The following is a 17,058-nucleotide window of genomic DNA, read 5'->3' on the forward strand; positions in this document are numbered from 1 at the left end:
CAAATTTGGTTCAAAGTTAACCCTAGCAGATGAACTTTGCAAGATTTAAGTGATGAAATTTTCCCTTTGCTTTTCTGGCAAGAGCCCTCTCTCTGTCTAGGCAGCAAAGGCATCACAAAATGTACAGGATATCACCGTTAAGAACTTTTTACTTCAAAATCCTCGAATTAAGCAGTTTGGAAAAAAAATAAAATTAGCCCTAAATGCAATGGAGTTCCAAGGACTGCACATTACACCAAGCAGATTTGTCTGCCAGCACGTCGTGTGGCTGGGAACACAACCTCCGGAAAAAAAAAAAAAAAGCACTTGTACAAATCATACGATTAAACCGTTCTGGCATTTATTCAGCACCTCTTTATTGGTTCTGCTCAGCGGGTGTTACGTGTGGCGACAGCAGAAGTCATCTCCCAAAGCCCTGAAAGCTGGTGGCCGTTTATTGACTAACATCCACATTACAGACGAAACAATTTCCTCCCAGCTTAGATTTCACAATTCATGTGCCTGACAAAGAGACACGAAGCTATTACAGCTACCAAGGCAGATGCAGAAGGGCAGGCTGGCTACAAAGGGGACGGATAAAATTCAAGGTCATTTTTAAGCCCAGTCGGTGACTTATTGTTTAAACAAGCGCGGCTTTGTTTTGTTCCAGTACCCACTTATCTCAAATAGCTCTCGTGTCCTACGGCCTTCTGACACGTCTGTGGTGTTACCAAAGGGGAGTGAACAGACCTTTCCTCGCACCGTTCTTCCGAGATGCTCTATTATTATACGGAGTAATTGGATTTGCAGAGCACTGAGAGCCAAACCATCAGGTGTGGTATCACAGGCCGCGGGAATTCCACTGCTCTGAGTGCCCCTGTGCGGGATTTACCTAGGCTAGTGACACGACCTGGCTTTAAAACCCGGTGACATCAACAGAAAACGGCATTTGAAACTTACAGGTCGCAGTTTGCCGTATGAAGATTCAGGAGGGAGTCGCGGAGGCTGTGAGAATCCAGGGGACTCTGAGCTGAAGCTGTTTTCTGAAAGGGAAAACATCGACACAGCGCAAACAGGTCATTGCCGAGTTAGCTTTATGTTGCAAAAGAAAAAAAAGCTTTATTATTATTTTTTTTATTTAAATTTAAATTTTAAATTAAACATTTTAAATTAGCATTGAGCTGCACTGCTTCTCTGGCCATCACAAAACTTCTTACCGTTAGCTGACGGCGATCTGGGGAAGAACTGGGAACCTCTTTTATCTGGACTATGGTAGGGGCTAGTGGGAGGCTGGTCGTACAGCGGCAGCGGCGGGAGGGCGTTACTGGGCTTCGGAGTCGGGGATACCTGCGTGAGAGAGAGGTAAAGCCTTACTCCTCCTCAGTTTTTATCTACACACCAAGGCATGAGAGGTTCTCTGGGGCATTAGTATGCTAGGAACTTTTGTCTGGGGAAAAACTATCTGATAAAAGTGCTTTCCTAGGGGAGGAAAGCCAAGATATCCAACAGCGATTACAGATCTATTTTTAAATCATAGGTTGTCCCCCAGCAGAAATTTTCATCCTTCCCCAGGTGTAATTTAGACAGGCTTTTTGAAGGTTATCTGAAAAAAAAAGAAAGCCATTTGGCCGAGCGTGCCTCTCCACACGTACACAGGAACGTGATAAAACTGATCTAACAGCTCAGTTCTCTTTGTGCCATTTAAACGTCGAGGGAAACACAGAAGCAGTAACACCCCGGCATGTAACTGAACCAAACGATATGAAACAAAACCAGCGGTTAGTATCGCGTGGCACAAACACGTGCGAAGTTTGTCCAAAGGTGTCTCTTTGGTTACCTCTGACAGCCCCGAGGCATTCCTAGCCATTTAAACGCAGGCGGCGCTTTGGCATTTTTCTGTCAGGTTAAGCGAAGCTCAGTCAGAACAGAGAAACTCAGGTGCCCGGGGATGCAGCTGAACACTTCTCTGTCTTCACGGTCTTCTCAAATCAAAGAATAAAAATACTGGAGAGATGTCTGCAGGACACATGGAAGTCCAGTTTCCAGGGCCACAGTTACAGAAGGCGCCTGATTTTCTACCGTAATGCAGGGATTACAGAGGCAATATTCAGCAGTATTCTCCCCATCAAAAACTGAGAAGACGCAGACCAGCTTTAAGTATGAAAACATTAAATTAGGGCTAAAGAGAGCCTGCAATTCTCTTCTTGCCAGGTTCTGTTCGATGTCTCAGTCCATGCCATGAATTAATTACAAGAAGTAGACTGTGAATTTTCTCCTTGGCTCATTTCCTTTCTACCCAAATACTTTCCTTTATTCACAAATCTGCTGCATTTGCCAAAACACATCAGTTGGTAATTATTGGGCTGGGTAAGGAGCTAAAAGGTAAGCATTCACTTTTTTCTTTTTTTTAATTTGTTCTATTTTTTTTTTCCGTTAAAGCAGCAGATCTTTGCAGTCTTGCAAAACTTCCCGTATTGGGTTATTTCTAAGTCACATTTTCGTAATATCTAGTAGATTACCAGCCAAAGGAAAAGCTCAAAGCTTGTCAAAGCTTGTCACGGCGTGAAAAGAGTTAGTGTGCAGGAGGTGGATTTCCTAGAGGAAAATGCCCTAACAAGCTAACACCACACGTACAACTCTCCACGTACCTGAATATCTCCAATCCACTGAGTCTCTCCATTTTCTGAGGCCGTAAGCTCTTCAACTAGTACTGATGGGAATACCCCAACACGCCCGTTGAATTCTCCTTCCCAAAACCCATCATCATCTTGATTCTCCTTGTTCAAGATGCGGATGATCGCTCCTTCGGGGAAGGACAGCTCATCATCTGTCTGGCCCTCGTAGTCATAAAGTGCTTTTACGAAACAGACTGTGGCAAGAAAAAAAGTGTAATTAATCAGCATCAGCTTGAAAAAAACCCAAGTACTATATAAATAATTGCTGAATCCAATTATTTTAGGTTTCCTTAATTTTAGTTAACGTTAATCGCAACTCTACAAGATAGCCAAGTCAATTCTGTAGATTCTTGGTTTTAGGTAGTTATTACAAACAGATGTACTCAGGTACAGGTCAAAAAGGAGAAATTGAGAAATAAGAGGTTGGCCTAGGTGATCTTGGAGGTCTCTTCCAACCTAAACGATTCTGTGATTCTGTGAAATTCTCACGTGCAACCTCCGAACTCAATACGCAGACTGCGCTTGAGAGCAAGCTCAACGTACTACTTCCTGATTTATTAATATTTACCACTGGAGTCTCCATTCAGGCTGCCTGAGACCAAGTCAGCCTCCGTTGAATTATTTGAGGTGTGTGATCGACTATCCAGTGCTGCAAGGGACTGGAGCATGCTCAGCAGGCTGCTCGATGTCGGGAACTGCAGGTACTTCTCCGGAACGTAACCCACCTGGCCCGCCTTATTCCGTGCCTGTAAATAAAAGCCAGAACACATGCTCTGCTTTTGCCTACTACTCTGAAAATAAACCAAACACTTTCTTACGTCGCAAGTTCTATTTCTAAAAGTAATAGCGAAAAGAAAACGACCTCAGAAAAATGATACCTTTACCCAGTCTTCCATATCGCCGTCCTCAATGACCTCCAACACCTCGTGTTCCTCTATGGTCAACTCATCCGGCTGCGAAGCCTGAGGTGCGTAACAGGAAAATTAGAAACCAGAAGTGTTTTTGGGTGCAAGGGACAGAATTCTATTAGAAATTAGAATTGTCATGCAGAATCCTGTTAGAAATTAGGTTTAAAATCAATAAAAGTTAAAAAGTCTTATAGCATACTTTAGAGTACTTTAATAAGGGGTTCTTCTGAGTGCCCATGGCATCCGCAAGGCCTTTTTCAGTCAAGAGGACAGATGGAAGCCCCCTGAATACCACCCAGCCTGTCGAGCCCTGTTTACTTTTGTAACCCTAATTACTCCATACTCAAAGCCTCGGCTCCCGACGCGGTGTGATTTACGGCTGACCCAACAGCGCGAGCAGAGGTAAACAGCATGAATGCAGTTTGTCAGCAAAGCTTTAGCTCACCAACAGTGGCTGCACTATTCCAGTACAAAGAGCAGCTTTGTTGAGCAGCGCCCAGGCGCGCCGGACACCGATAACACTGCTGGTACAGCCCTGCAGACTCAGCACCGAAAATGAGAACACCTCCGGATGGCAGGCACTCAGCTGGGCTGCCAGGAGCCAGACAGGGACATCTCTACGTGCTCCTTGTGCTTTCCACATCTCGCTATCAGACACAGTTAATGTCGGCATCCTAGCTCCAATTCCCCCAGGCTGTGCTGTGTGTGTTATGTGTGCTCATTGTAGGGCTCATTTTTCTAATCAGACACAAATTGAGAAGAAGAAAAAAATGACAAACCTTATACGAATAAACGACTTTGCAGGTGAGAGGATAATTTCTTAGAGTACCAGAAGGACTAGAGCTGCTGTCATCAAAAACATCCATGCTGTCTTCAAACTCTTCACCTTCTTCTTTTTCTGCATCGGCGTTCATCTATTAAAGACATAAATTCGTCACAATGAAGTCGAACTGAATGTGCAGTCAAAGCAAATCTCATGTCAAAATAAATGTGTTAAATAAAAAGAAGTGAACAAGCAACAATGCAGTGAATTAACCACTATTCTTCGGGTTTTTTTTTTTTTGGTTGGGTGGGTGGTTTTGTTTTTTCCTGTTTACAATTATCGAAACGTCAGTGACCGCACAATAACACAATGCAAGTTTTATCCTTGCAAAATAAAAGAGGGAAATCAGGACCAAATACTATTCAGCCTGTGGGTCTCAACGTCGGGAAGACAATCATCAAACAAAGCCAATAAGGGAAGCAGATGAATAAGAGCTGTCACCAAGTCCCATCTTTGCCCAGCTCAGCTGTAATTCTTTATTCAAGCCCAGGCCCGTGTACTTTAAAGCCATCACTAAAAGATTTTGGAAGCTGTAACTCAAGAGCTGGACAGCTATTTTTTTTTTTTACATAAGCTACGAAATGTGACCAATGTGCTCTGGAGATGCCATTTCAGAGCCGTAGCAAATAGTTTCTTGGGAAAAAAAAGGTCGGTTACGGAGAATTTGTGCCATTAAAAGACTAATGTACCTGTGACCACGAGTTACAAAATGAAACTGCAGAGGAAATGCTTAAATTGAAGAAATCAAAACCTCGGCCTCCTTCCACCTGGTGCGCTCTGCGCAAGGTATTTGCCGCAGTTCATTAAAAAAAAAATCCGGGGAGAAAGAATTACGATTGAAAAACTAGCCGTAAAAGTTTCAATAAAAGCTGGAGTCAACATGCTGGAAGAAGGCAGGTTTCCGTAAATGCAGTCGGGGCAACGCCGACAAGCACTGTGCTTTGGCCGTGTGCCCAGACTGCATTTTGAATAAACATTTTATCTCGTGCGAAGATAGCAGCGTTGCCTTTGATTTGAAGGACTTGCCTACGTATTTGCCTTCTTCCCTTTATTTCTGCTTAGAAAAATATACTTATACCCTTATACATAGATAATATATATGCATAGATATATATATCATATTTAAACATAAACATACTCCGAGGAGGAGAGTATTTTGCTGCTCTAGATGTGGAGCAGATCACAAAGCTGGATGATTTTCTGATTTTTGCTCATTTTTATAACACCTCCTTGTAGCTCCTATGAATTTCCGCCAGCTATTTTCACTCGAGAACAATTTCTATCCATTGCTACCCCGGTGCTCATGGATGTACTAAGAAGAACTCACCGTCCCAGCTAGCTAATGCTTGGATAAATTAGCAACCTACTGTAAATTATGGCAAACGTAAGGTTTCCCCTCCAGTTTCTAACTGGTTTTTGCTGTGCGTGGTCTACGTCCCAGCAGCCGAAGCTGCCAGCCAGCTGCCAGCCACAAACCTCATGGAAATTGGTGTATCACGTCTAGAAGGACGTGTTCGTGGAACATCTGCTCCTGGTTTTCTAACACGAGGAGGAAAAATACGGTTTAATTTTCAGTGTGTGGGCTGCTCGAGCTCCTTGAAGGGAATCATTTGCGAAGTTGGCACGCGGAGGGAAAACAGCATTAAGGATACAGAAAACTTAGCAGTTTGGTTCATAGAGCTCCTCTTTCTACGCAGCCTGGTAGTGAAAAACACCGTAAGCAGAGACTAAATGCATCAGCCAGAGCGGTACCGAAGGGACGAAACAGAAGAACAAGGATAAATGACAGAAAAACAGAAAAACAAGGATAAAGGCAGGTAAGAAGGAGTCAAGACAGCTTGATTCTACGTCTGAAACAGAATGCAAATACGTATCTAGTTTTGTTCCACAACTGATAGCAAAAGAAAACCCAAAGTCTCTCTCTTTTTTTTTCTCCTTATCTATCCTTATCTATCCGTGTTGACCCTGTCAACAGCAGAGCACGCCTTCCTACGTGGCAAATACATTCCATTTATTTTGAATAAATAAGAATAAAAAATATATAAATAATATAATAACAAATAACAATTTCCTCCTTTTTGAATCGATTCCATTACATATGCACTTGCTATCCCGGAGGCAGGCAGCGTAAGGGTTTCCCAGCCCCACCAACACGTAACAGCGGCACTGCGTACGTCTTCCAGACGACTCCGCAATTCAAAATGATGATTAACACTTTTTTTTTTTCTTGGCATCTACACTAGGAAAAAAAAAAAAGGTATTCCCTTCCAAGAGGATGCATTTCATCGTGCTATCAGAAAGTCAGCCGACTGGATGGGTGCTGGGATATTAACTCCTCCCGCTTACTGTAAATAAATACATCGGAATTTGATGATCTTGAAGGCCCCTTCCAATCCAAGCTGTTCTACATTAAATCTCTATTAGATTATTTAATGTATAATAAAAGCTATTTATTAAATAAATACACGGCTATCAAGCCATCAGTGCTGTTTTCCTCATTTCAGTCCCTTAAAAGAAAATACCCTGAGAGCCTTGCTGAGCAGACGGCGACGTAAGGAGGGCAGAGAGCCGACTTGTGAGCCAGGCTGAAGTGAAAGTGCTGCTTGTTTCAGGCCGCAGCAATTCTCCGATAATTGCAGTGTAATTCCTGTAACAGTTCCACGAATTCCATCCCCAGGCTGTCCTCATCCGGCCTGCCAAGGTCAACAGCGTCTTTTTTTAAGCGGGAGCGTACGTAAGTGTAAAAGGGGAAAACAGGAACCGGAGTTTTAACCTCCCACGCCGTGGCATCGGCGAGCTCGCCAGGGACCCGCGGGGCTTTGGCTGCAGGGCCAGCTGTCGGCATGTGTGATGGGATGGAGAACAAGGCGCTGGGCAGCATCCAACGGGACGCTGATCGCCCGACGGGAAGCCGAAGGATGTGAAGCACAAGGAGAAGAAAGGGGAAAAAACACCACCCAGCGCAGCGATGTGGCTTCTCCTCATCGATCACGGCCAGGAAGGGCTGGAAATAAAACCCAGCAGAAGAATTCCTCCTTGCTTGGGAAGTCTGAAAGGCAGATCTGCATGTTACGACTTTAATCTGACTTGAATCGTGCTACTAATGATGGGAGTAAAGCCTGCTCTACAAGCCGTCGTGGCACATCGCCGTCAGTGTCCGAGCCCTACGTGGGCCATCCTACAGGAGACATCCCAACAGCCTGCAGCAGGCAAAAGTGGGTTCAGGAGGTGTTTGCTGTTCCATGCTCACTCCCTTTTGTGAACTGAAGCGAAGAACATCCTACAGGAGACGTCCCAACATCCTGCAGAAGACTAGGGTGGGTACAAGAGGTGTTTGCTATTCCATGCTCGCTCCCTCTTGGGAACTGAAGCGGACATGAGAATATCTGTACATCCAAGAAAGACCTTCCCTGGAAGGCTTTGCCACTTAACCGTTACCAAGGAACCAGTAAAAAAAGCAGAAAACCATGAAAAGACACAAGAAAGAGGTAGGAACAGGTAATGCATGCTTGCTGCAAAGGGCGTTCTCCATCCATCTGCAGTGCTACGAGAAACCATTCCCCTAAAGTTTTGGTATGCAGAAGGTACGCTCCGGCTGCCCAAAGAATTTATCAAAAAGGTTTTTTTTAAAAAAAAGTGCGAATGACATCACTTTAACAGTGTATGAAGACTGTGAGTGAAGGAAATACCCACACCCAGAGCGAGACTTCACAAAAGCCTCCCAGCTTGGTTTGAATATTCTGCCACACACGCTGGACACGCAGAGAAAAAATTCAGCTTGTTTGAGGCAAGCTGAGTCAGCCTCCAGGAATTTTATTTTTGTTGGTTGCTGGTGAAGAGCAACAGATTGGTTAGCAGCACTGCCAAAGGTGACAGCTCAGCATCGCATGCCTCGCAGGGGGAGGGAAAAAAATAAATAGATTATGAGCTCTTGTAGAGCTTCCTGTTTTCTGGACAGGATTTCTCGGTTCGGGCAGCTGTTTGATTCAGCTTGTTTTGAAACACATCATTTTGCGGGACGGGAGAAGGGAGGAAAAAGAGAGTTTTCTTTTTATTCTTTCTTAAATGACATTAAAACGTGCTTTTTTTCCCCAAGCTAAACATATAATCACAGAATTTTTCTAGGTTGGAAGAGACCTCAAGATCATCAAGTCCAACCTCTGACCTAACACTAACAGTCCCCACTAAACCATATCCCTAAGCTCTACATCTAAACGTCTTGTAAAGACCTCCAGGGATGGGGACTCAACCCCTTCCCTGGGCAGCCTGTTCCAGTGTCTAACAACCCTTTTGGTAAAGAAGTTCTTCCTAACATCCAACCTAAACCTCCCCTGGCGCAGCTTTAGCCCATTCCCCCTCGTCCTGTCCCCAGGCACGTGGGAGAACAGACCAACCCCCACCTCGCTACAGCCTCCCTTCAGGGACCTGTAGAGTGCAATAAGGTCACCCCTGAGCCTCCTCTTCTCCAGGCTGAACACCCCCAGCTCCCTCAGCCGCTCCTCGTAAGCCTTGTTCTCCAGACCCTTCACCAGCTTCGTAGCCCTTCTCTGGACTCGCTCGAGCACCTCCACGTCCTTCTTGTAGCGAGGGGCCCAAAACTGAACACAGTGCTCAAGGTGCGGCCTCACCAGAGCTGAGTACAGGGGGACGATCACCTCCCTGGCCCTGCTGGCCACACTGTTTCTTATACAGGCCAGGATGCCGTTGGCCTTCTTGGCCACCTGAGCACACTGCTGGCTCATATTCAGCCGACTATCAACCATCACTCCCAGGTCCTTCTCTGCCAGGCAGCTCTCCAACCCCTCATCTCCCAGCCTGTAGCTCTGCTTGGGGTTATTGCGCCCCAGGTGCAGGACCCGGCACTTGGCCTTGTTGAACTTCATGCAGTTGACCTCGGCCCATCGGTCCAGCCTCTCCAGATCCTCCTGCAGAGCCTTCCTACCCTCGAGCAGATCGACACACGCACCTAACTTGGTGTCATCTGCAAACTTACTGAGGGTGCACTCAACATAGGTGATGTCTGCGGCTTCTTTTGCAAATGAGCCGCAGACATTACAAACCCACCTGGTCTGTTGTACAACTGAGAACAAAATCTTTATCAACCTTACGTTGATCCAAGCCACACTTTAGTTAAATGTTGTGTACTGTGGATGAAATTTTCCAAAGCGTTGGAGTGACTGAGGATACAGTGAGACATATCCATGCAACTGGATTTAAGAGTTGCAGATTTTACCGGCTCTTTGGATGAAATGCAGCGGTGGTCATGTTTGCTTCCCATTTCACTTCGGTTCTGCTCCGAATTCTAGCTACTCGTGCAGAAAGACAAGTGTCTGGTGGTCCCCAAATAACGGGGCAGTAACTTGCAGGTGGGGCAGTGGTAACATCTGAAATGATGACAAATTCTTTGGAGAGGAATATTAACACCGCTCAGAGCGATTCACAGGAAACCAGCCCGATTTCCCAAGCCTTACACTGACTCGGAATGAATCAAATTTTCATCTCGCCTGCCCAAATCGATTTAGACAACGGGCTCAGCTTTCCTGACGACTTTCAAAGCGCTCTGCACACAAACTACTCGTGAACAGAGGATGCAGAGTCAACATTTTTTCTTCTAAACATTTGGAAAAGAAAAAGAGCCTCTCATCCCGACAGCTCAGCTAACATCCTAAACTCCTAATGAAGCTTCAAAGAAATATGCAGACATTTTTCTTTCCGGGAGATGGAAAATGAACGTGATGGCACTCGTCCAAGGCCAGAAAATCAATCTAAAGTAAACCCAGCAGCAGAACCCAGCGATCCTACCTTCCCAGCTTCTTGCGTTAAATTCAGAAACATGCTTCAGACAAGTTCAGCTACCAGAAGATTTTTTTTCTGCTTAGCTGAAGAACCAAATGCTACCAGTTTGGGTTTCTACTCGATCCGAAGTTATGAGCTGCTACTGGAAAAGAACAACGTGGAGACAAAGCCAGGTTTACACGCTGGAAACCGTACCAGGTGCGAGGAGCCGTTGTTGGTCACCGAGGGAAGACTCGCCCAGCGCTCGTTTTCCAGTTCTTCCATCACTTGGTTCATTGCACTTTTTAGCCACGTGTCCACAGAGACGCCGATCTGCTTCAGCAGGTCGAGGCGGGCTTCTGCTTTCAGCTTAATTATCTGAGGAAAGAAAGAGGCAAAAATCAGAACTCTTTCAGGGTTACATTTCACTCCTTGCCCCCTTTCAATTACGTCCTTTCCGGATCCGGAGATTACTCAGGGGGCTCAGAAAGCTGCTCCAAGCAGAAACGAATCCAGTTCTTCATTTCCTTGCCTCCAGAAACGCGGCGTGAGCCAAGAGGCAGGGAAGGGTTTGCTAGAGGTGTACAACTCCAGGCATATCCCGTTTCACAGGGTGGTGGTTGAAATATCTACTAGTTCCCGCTAACTTCCTATTCATATAGAGGGTGGTCAGTGAGTTTAGATGATTTTAGAAGTGCAAAAACCCCGACAAGACCCAGGGCTTCAGGATATTTTTAAAATCAGCAATTCCCTCGCACAACCACAGCTCGCACAAAGCCCAAGGGCAGCAAGAAGGCCGCTTTCCAGGGAGCTTGCTGGTTATGGGAACGGCCCGTTTTTAATTCCCCCCTCCCCCAAATTTAATCAGCCCCACACTTCGGCGATTTCGCCTTCGTAACAGAACGACAAGTGCAAGTTTTCTGGCAGCTGTGTTCACCTGAGCATCCTGGCACGCTCCCTGGCCGACAGCGCCAAGGCTTGTAATGAATTCGCGGCCAACAGCCGCCCCGGTCCAAATGATCTGACAAACCGAAGGAACGGAAACGGTAACACCGAGAGACACAGCAGATTTTTCAAAGAAAGCACGAGGCAAACCTTGAAATGAAACTGAAGATGTTGATACCTTGTCCGGCACCTCCACCATCGCTCATCAGAGGAAGAAAACTCAAGGGATTTACCAAAGCTCCCGCAGCGAGTCACCGCGGAGGCAACAACGCCAGCCCACCAAACCGCCTCGCGGATTTTCCCGCGTTTCCTTTCACAGCACTGCTCGTTTTTAGCAAGTTTCAGTGCCAGCAGCAAAGTTTTCAGCCCCTTTTTCACCCACGGAGCTGGGCAGCTTCGTCCTGCAGCACCGCCGCCATCGACGCCGGTGAAACCCAACCAAAGCCAAGCAAAAAAAGACTGGTCTAAGCAAAATTTGGAGTGAAATTATTTTCCCTGTAGTGCAGCAGACTCGGTAGGAATATATTTACGGCGCATTGAAGTGTTAACTGGTGCTCCATGGATGTCCGTGTCCCTTACACGTCCAAAAAACCTTCGCTAGACGCAAAATTTGGCGGTGGCCTGAAATGACGCCGCTGTTTTTCTTGGTTTTGCCAAGCTGCTGCTCTTTACCAGCGTGTTTCTATGAAGAAGGTAGGTCAGGAAATGACTGACTCAGCCCTTAGGTATGACTTTCGTCCAGCTAGCCACCTAACCGCGGGGCCCTTTCCCCTTTGAAACTAAGCACAGGTGGCTTTAAAACTGTTTCAAGCGATGAAACTACTTCTGCATCAGTTGTAACATCAGTTATAATTCTGCTTAGAATAAATGTGGCTTTTAGAAAAGAAGCTAAGAGCACCATTTGCTACGCGAAATGTTTCTTTGTGGGCCCACGCAAGCTCTCCCAGTGAAATCAGGGAGGGACAGCGAAGGATCGGGCGCGTCCCAGAAACGTTTCCCATGGGAAAGGCCACGGGCACTTGGCCACCAGTTTCCACTTCTCCGTTCGAGCAGCCTTCAGGTGAATGATTAACACGTACTGCAAACGGTGTTCACAGGACCGAGAACATGAGAGAAAAAAAAAAAAATCGGCTTCAGCTAAGATTTAGGGAACACCCAGTTAAAGAGAAGCGACGTCCAAAAACTGACCCATCATTCGGAAGAGATTCACAGCATCGAGCTGAAACCCTTGCGGTTTAGTAGGGCCCAAGCTCTGGCCCTGGCTCTGTAAATATTTACAAAAAGCGATACCTGTGGGAAGGTCTGAAAGCAGAAGTCTTTTACCCCTCTACTGCTCTCAGGCAGCCAACACCTGCTGCTTTTTTTGATTTGCTTTTCTTTGTTTTTCCTTTTTTTCCTTTTTTTTCCCCTTTTTTTTCCTTATCCTACAGTTTGTAGATTTTAAAGCTGCACGGACACGGAAACCATTATTTTAATTAATCATGAAACTGTAAAAAAATGTTTTAGGTACGCTTATGAAAACGAGAAGCGGGTTTCTCCCTAAATGAAGCTAAACAGAGACTTTTACCCCAAAACGTTAGCACAGAAGGGTTGCACCCAGCTGAGCCCAGGGATGCCAAGCGTTGAAGGTTTGGGACAAAAGCACTTTCTAACCACTTTTTCTTTGAGAGAAGGGCGAGGAGAGGAGGGATGCTGCGGCACCGAGTGAAGATGAGCACTGCTCCTGCCTCACTGGGATGCTCCTGGCTGCCTACAGCCCGCACCGAGAGCCCAGCTGCCAAAATTAGAAATGCTGAGCTGGAACCTGTACTGGGTCTGGCTGGGATGTTAACTTTCCCTGCAGCAGCCCACACAGTGCTGCGCTCTGCACTTGGAGCTAGAACAGCAGTGGGATCACACCGGTGTTGTGGCTGCTGCTGAGCAGTGCTGGCACAGCATCAGGACTCTCTCTGACCCTCCTAGGGGGTGGGCAAAAAGTGAGAAAGAAACATCCCCAGGGCAGCTGACCTCAACCAACCAAAGGGATATTCCATACCATATGATGTCACACTCAGCAATAAAAGGTGGAAAAAGGAAGAAGAGGGGAGGGGTGGGCTCTCGTTGCAAAAACGTCTGTCCTCCTCCCGAACACCGGCTACGTGCGTTGAGGCCCTGCTTCAAGGACGTGGTCAAGCATCGCTCATTTGTGGGAAGTAGAGAGTAATTTCTTTCCTCTGCACTTCCACACAGCCTTTACTTGGTTTGTTTAGTTATTCCCTTTCCCCCCTCCCTCTTCCCCTTTCCCTTTTTTCCCTTTAGTTGAATCGTTTAATTAATAATATTTCCTTAATTATATATATATATATTTTCTCTTTAATTAAATCATCCTTATCTCAACCCGTGAGCTGTTCTTTCCTTTACTTCTTCCCCTCCTCATCTGAGGAGGGGGAGTGAGAGAGCGGTGGTGTTGTTCAGCTGCCTGGCACGGTAAAACCACCACAAAACCCCAGGCAAAGCCAACAAGTATCGTGGCACCTGCCTATCAGCATGCTCACGGGGCGTTTGCGGTGCAGGAACAACCTGGTAAAAGGCGATTGTTTCGTCCGGGGGCTGCTTTGTTACCGAGGTGGGGTTGGTTCGCAGCTCCTGTGGGTGCATCACCCTCTCGTCGGGCTGAAGACCTGTGACAGATGGACTGAATGCACCTTAATGCAAGTCATTTGCTTTTGTTTGTTAATGAGAAGCCCTGATCTTACCACGTTACTGAGCTGACGCGTGTCGCTCTACACATACAGCTCTGGCACAAAGAAGCCAGCCCTGATTTCTCTTTGTTCGGCCAGCCTATGATGGTACAAAAACTTTTTCATGCCCTCAGCAGAAGTTGCACGGGGACCCATCAGCCCCGTGGCGTTGCTGTTTTACCTTGTTATGCAATTTCCAGTTGGCTCGGGTTACGCAACAGCAATAAACACTCGTCTAGGCGGGCCGTAAACATTTGCAGCTCGCATTAGTCCGCTGCAAGCCGTGTTGTTTGGACCCACTCGTTAGCTAAAATAAACAGGCTGCTCCGAGATCCTTGACGGGACTCGCTAGGAGTCACACGAGGGTTTTCAATTCGAGGTCCCGACGAATCCAGTCGGGTCCCTTCCCTCTATTTACACACAGTGCTCTTAATATTCAGCAAACGCTGCTCCCAAACCACAACTGTTTTGAGTTTCACCCCGCCGCAGACAAACCATAAAAGCCCTTCCAGCGTTGGGTCAGGCCTGCACTTGAAAGATGGATAACATTATTTACAAGCGTGGATATGGATTTTTTTTGTCCTCCCCCTCCATAATGACACCGGTAGACCAGGGTTAACAGCTCCCTCCCTAAAAGCCAGGCACTATTACAAGTTCATTCTGTTTCTGACACAGGAGCAGCTACGTATTTAAAAACACAAGCACTCCGTTCAAAATATCAGCACGTCCAAATTAGCTGGGGCTGGGTGCTTTTGTTATGCCAGAATAACAATCAAATCACGGGGGATGGCGTGGAGGAAATATTGGAACTGCACCACACCAGGTCTGGTGAGAGCTCAGCTGGGGGTGCTGCTTTTTCTCCTGTGCCCAGCCCCGAGATGCCTTCGGGAGGTGACAGTCCCACGAGCTGCAGTCCTGAGCCCTCCACCAGGCTGGGACCCACCATGCACAAAGTTTGCTCTCGGCTTTTGATTTCGCCGCAGCGAATTCTGAAGAGGCACGGTGCTCCTTCCAAGAAATGAGCGAAGGAAGCCCCTGCGTTCTAGCATACCCCGAAAAGAGGATGCAGCAGCTCTCAAAGCCTCTAAAAGGGCATCTATTTCTAGTTAACAGCTTCAGGCATTCATTTTCCCTCTCCGTGAGACGGAGCCCAGCAGACAAGCTTGTTGCCCATCCTTCCGGACCGACCTCCGCCGGCAGAAGCTCGTAGGCTTGAAAATATTTGCGATGAACGTTAAAAACGAACAGCTTGCAGCCCCTGCAACACGATGCATCTCCAGGAAGGCAGCTGAGTTTTGAAAGCACCGCAACGCCGAAATCCAGCGCTCTGAGAGCTGGACCCTGCCCAAATTTCCTTGTTATTAAAGCCTCACTGCAGGACAAATATTTTCCTACTTCAAAGCGAAATCGCTGTTTACCGGGGCTATTTACCAATTACCGTTTGATGGCTGAGGACCAGGATACGTTTAGACTGATCTGAAAACTGTCAGCCACCCACCACGTTGACGAAGAGCGGTCTGGGTGCTTCCCACTTCTCGGAGCTCTCCTTTTGCCTTAGCTGATGGCAGGTTAGAAGATGATGAAAGAGGAAAAAAAAAAGAAACAACGTTGAAAGAAATAAAACTATCTGTTTCCAGCATACCTATCATTGCTCTCCGTGGAAGAGGGAATAGTTTTGTTTATTTACTGTTCCAGTTTGAATTAAGAGAAGTCTTCAGACCTGCAGCTTGCAAAAGATGAGGAGCAACAACTGCTTTGGAACTGGTGGAGACCAAAACCAGCAAGGTTACAGCGCTGCGCACCAGGCGTGTAAGTCTTCATTTATGAAGGTTTGGGGGTCAAAAGCAAACACCGACATCCACCAGAGTTGATCCGATGAAGTTCCTTCATCCTGGTCTCTGATGGCTGGACTCTTTTTGAATAGAGCTTCCGAGAAGCAGAGTTGCTTTATTTTCTGTGATTTTTCAGGGGGTAGAACAAGACCTCGCCCACCCGAGAGAGCTCCTCTCCCTGCTGCCACAAGTAGAGATTATTTTTTTAGGTACGGGCTACACTCAAAGTATGTACAGATACTTAAATCGGGTGAAATTGGGATTCCAAGGAGACCTACGTGAGTTTTTTTTGTGACAAAGATCTTATTCTACTGCAATATTTTTCTACGGGCAGGAACAAAATCATTACCAAATTAGAGAGCCTCGTGTGGCAGATTGTTTTAGCTAAGAAGTAAACACCACGGAAAGGTTTTGGCTAAATCTTTTAGCCAAATATTATCTTTATTTGTCCCATTTGGGGAAATTTTTGGTCATATTCCAGGCTTTTTAAATTAAAAAGGTCTTAAGTTGAAAGCATTCTTTTAATGAGAAGCAGCTTAGGATTTCAATCTGGGGCCACCGGAACTATTTGCGCCCCGGTAGGTGGAAGCAGCGCTGACTACGGTGAACACAAGCGCTGAAATGCCGCTAATTTCTCAAAACCAAGCGTAAGCCCTCCCCTGCACATGGGTTTTAAGTTGGTGAAGTAGGGATGCACAAGGAAATAAACCCATGAAACTGAACTTTGACGGGCTTGTGGTCGTAAAAGACATTTGGGGTGGAAACGCCAGATGAACTCCCATCCAAAAAGGTCCCCTCCCCAACCAGGCTCACCCGCGATCTGCCGGTATTGCAGCCGAGTCACTTAATTAATACGCTAAATACTCTGCCTGGATTCATACGGTTAAATCAAAAGGGGCTGCGGGGGTGAAACGAAGAGGAAATGAAACACAGCCGCAGATAACGTGTCTCGGGAGGGAACGCCAGGGTTAAGAAAACACGGGGGGGAGCTGCGAAGGAATGGAGAAGAGCCCACCTGCACGGCCCCAGCCACACCAGCGGGCTTCTTCTTCCCGAGCTCAAGCGTAGAAAACCATGAATGAGTCCTAAGGTGAGAGAGGAGGTGGTGGGAAAGGAGGAAGGGGGAGGAGACGGGGAAAACAGCAAAGCGTGGGGGGTTTTGGAGGGCTCACGAAATCGTTCCCAGGCTACCGGTAACTGGACTGGATGGAAATCACCCAGATTCAAGTAGAAATGTAAATAAAATGTGTGTATAAACATCTGCTTGCCTGTTTCTCCTCACTCCTCTTAATGAATTCTGCTTGTTAATACACTGGAAAACGTGCATTTCTCACAGGCAAAAGATTCAGAGATTTCCTTTAAGCAGAGGGCAGAGACACCCCGTGAACGCGCACCCTGCGC

General features: G+C 46.6%; 1 protein-coding gene and 1 long non-coding RNA gene across 3 annotated transcripts in view; both read right to left on the bottom strand.

Annotated features, from left to right (window-relative positions):
• Positions 1 to 17,058, bottom strand: part of FCHSD2 (FCH and double SH3 domains 2) — a 141,993-nt gene that overhangs the window by 3,265 nt on the left and 121,670 nt on the right. For both annotated transcript variants that reach the window (XM_035343767.1, XM_035343760.1), the window contains 7 exons: positions 10,377 to 10,538; positions 4,342 to 4,476; positions 3,533 to 3,616; positions 3,223 to 3,400; positions 2,628 to 2,848; positions 1,197 to 1,326; positions 940 to 1,022 (listed from right to left, as the gene is read on the bottom strand). In XM_035343767.1, the coding sequence (XP_035199658.1) occupies positions 940 to 1,022; positions 1,197 to 1,326; positions 2,628 to 2,848; positions 3,223 to 3,400; positions 3,533 to 3,616; positions 4,342 to 4,476; positions 10,377 to 10,538 (993 nt within the window). The remainder of the gene's footprint in view (positions 1 to 939; positions 1,023 to 1,196; positions 1,327 to 2,627; positions 2,849 to 3,222; positions 3,401 to 3,532; positions 3,617 to 4,341; positions 4,477 to 10,376; positions 10,539 to 17,058) is intronic.
• Positions 12,464 to 15,829, bottom strand: LOC118176942. The gene is made up of 2 exons (XR_004755595.1): positions 13,590 to 15,829; positions 12,464 to 12,909 (listed from the first exon to the last, which is right to left on the bottom strand). It is a non-coding gene; the product is annotated as an uncharacterized LOC118176942 (long non-coding RNA).

This window comes from Oxyura jamaicensis, chromosome 1 (genome assembly GCF_011077185.1).
Source record: "Oxyura jamaicensis isolate SHBP4307 breed ruddy duck chromosome 1, BPBGC_Ojam_1.0, whole genome shotgun sequence".
In the NCBI taxonomy this organism is placed as follows: Eukaryota; Metazoa; Chordata; class Aves; order Anseriformes; family Anatidae; genus Oxyura; species Oxyura jamaicensis.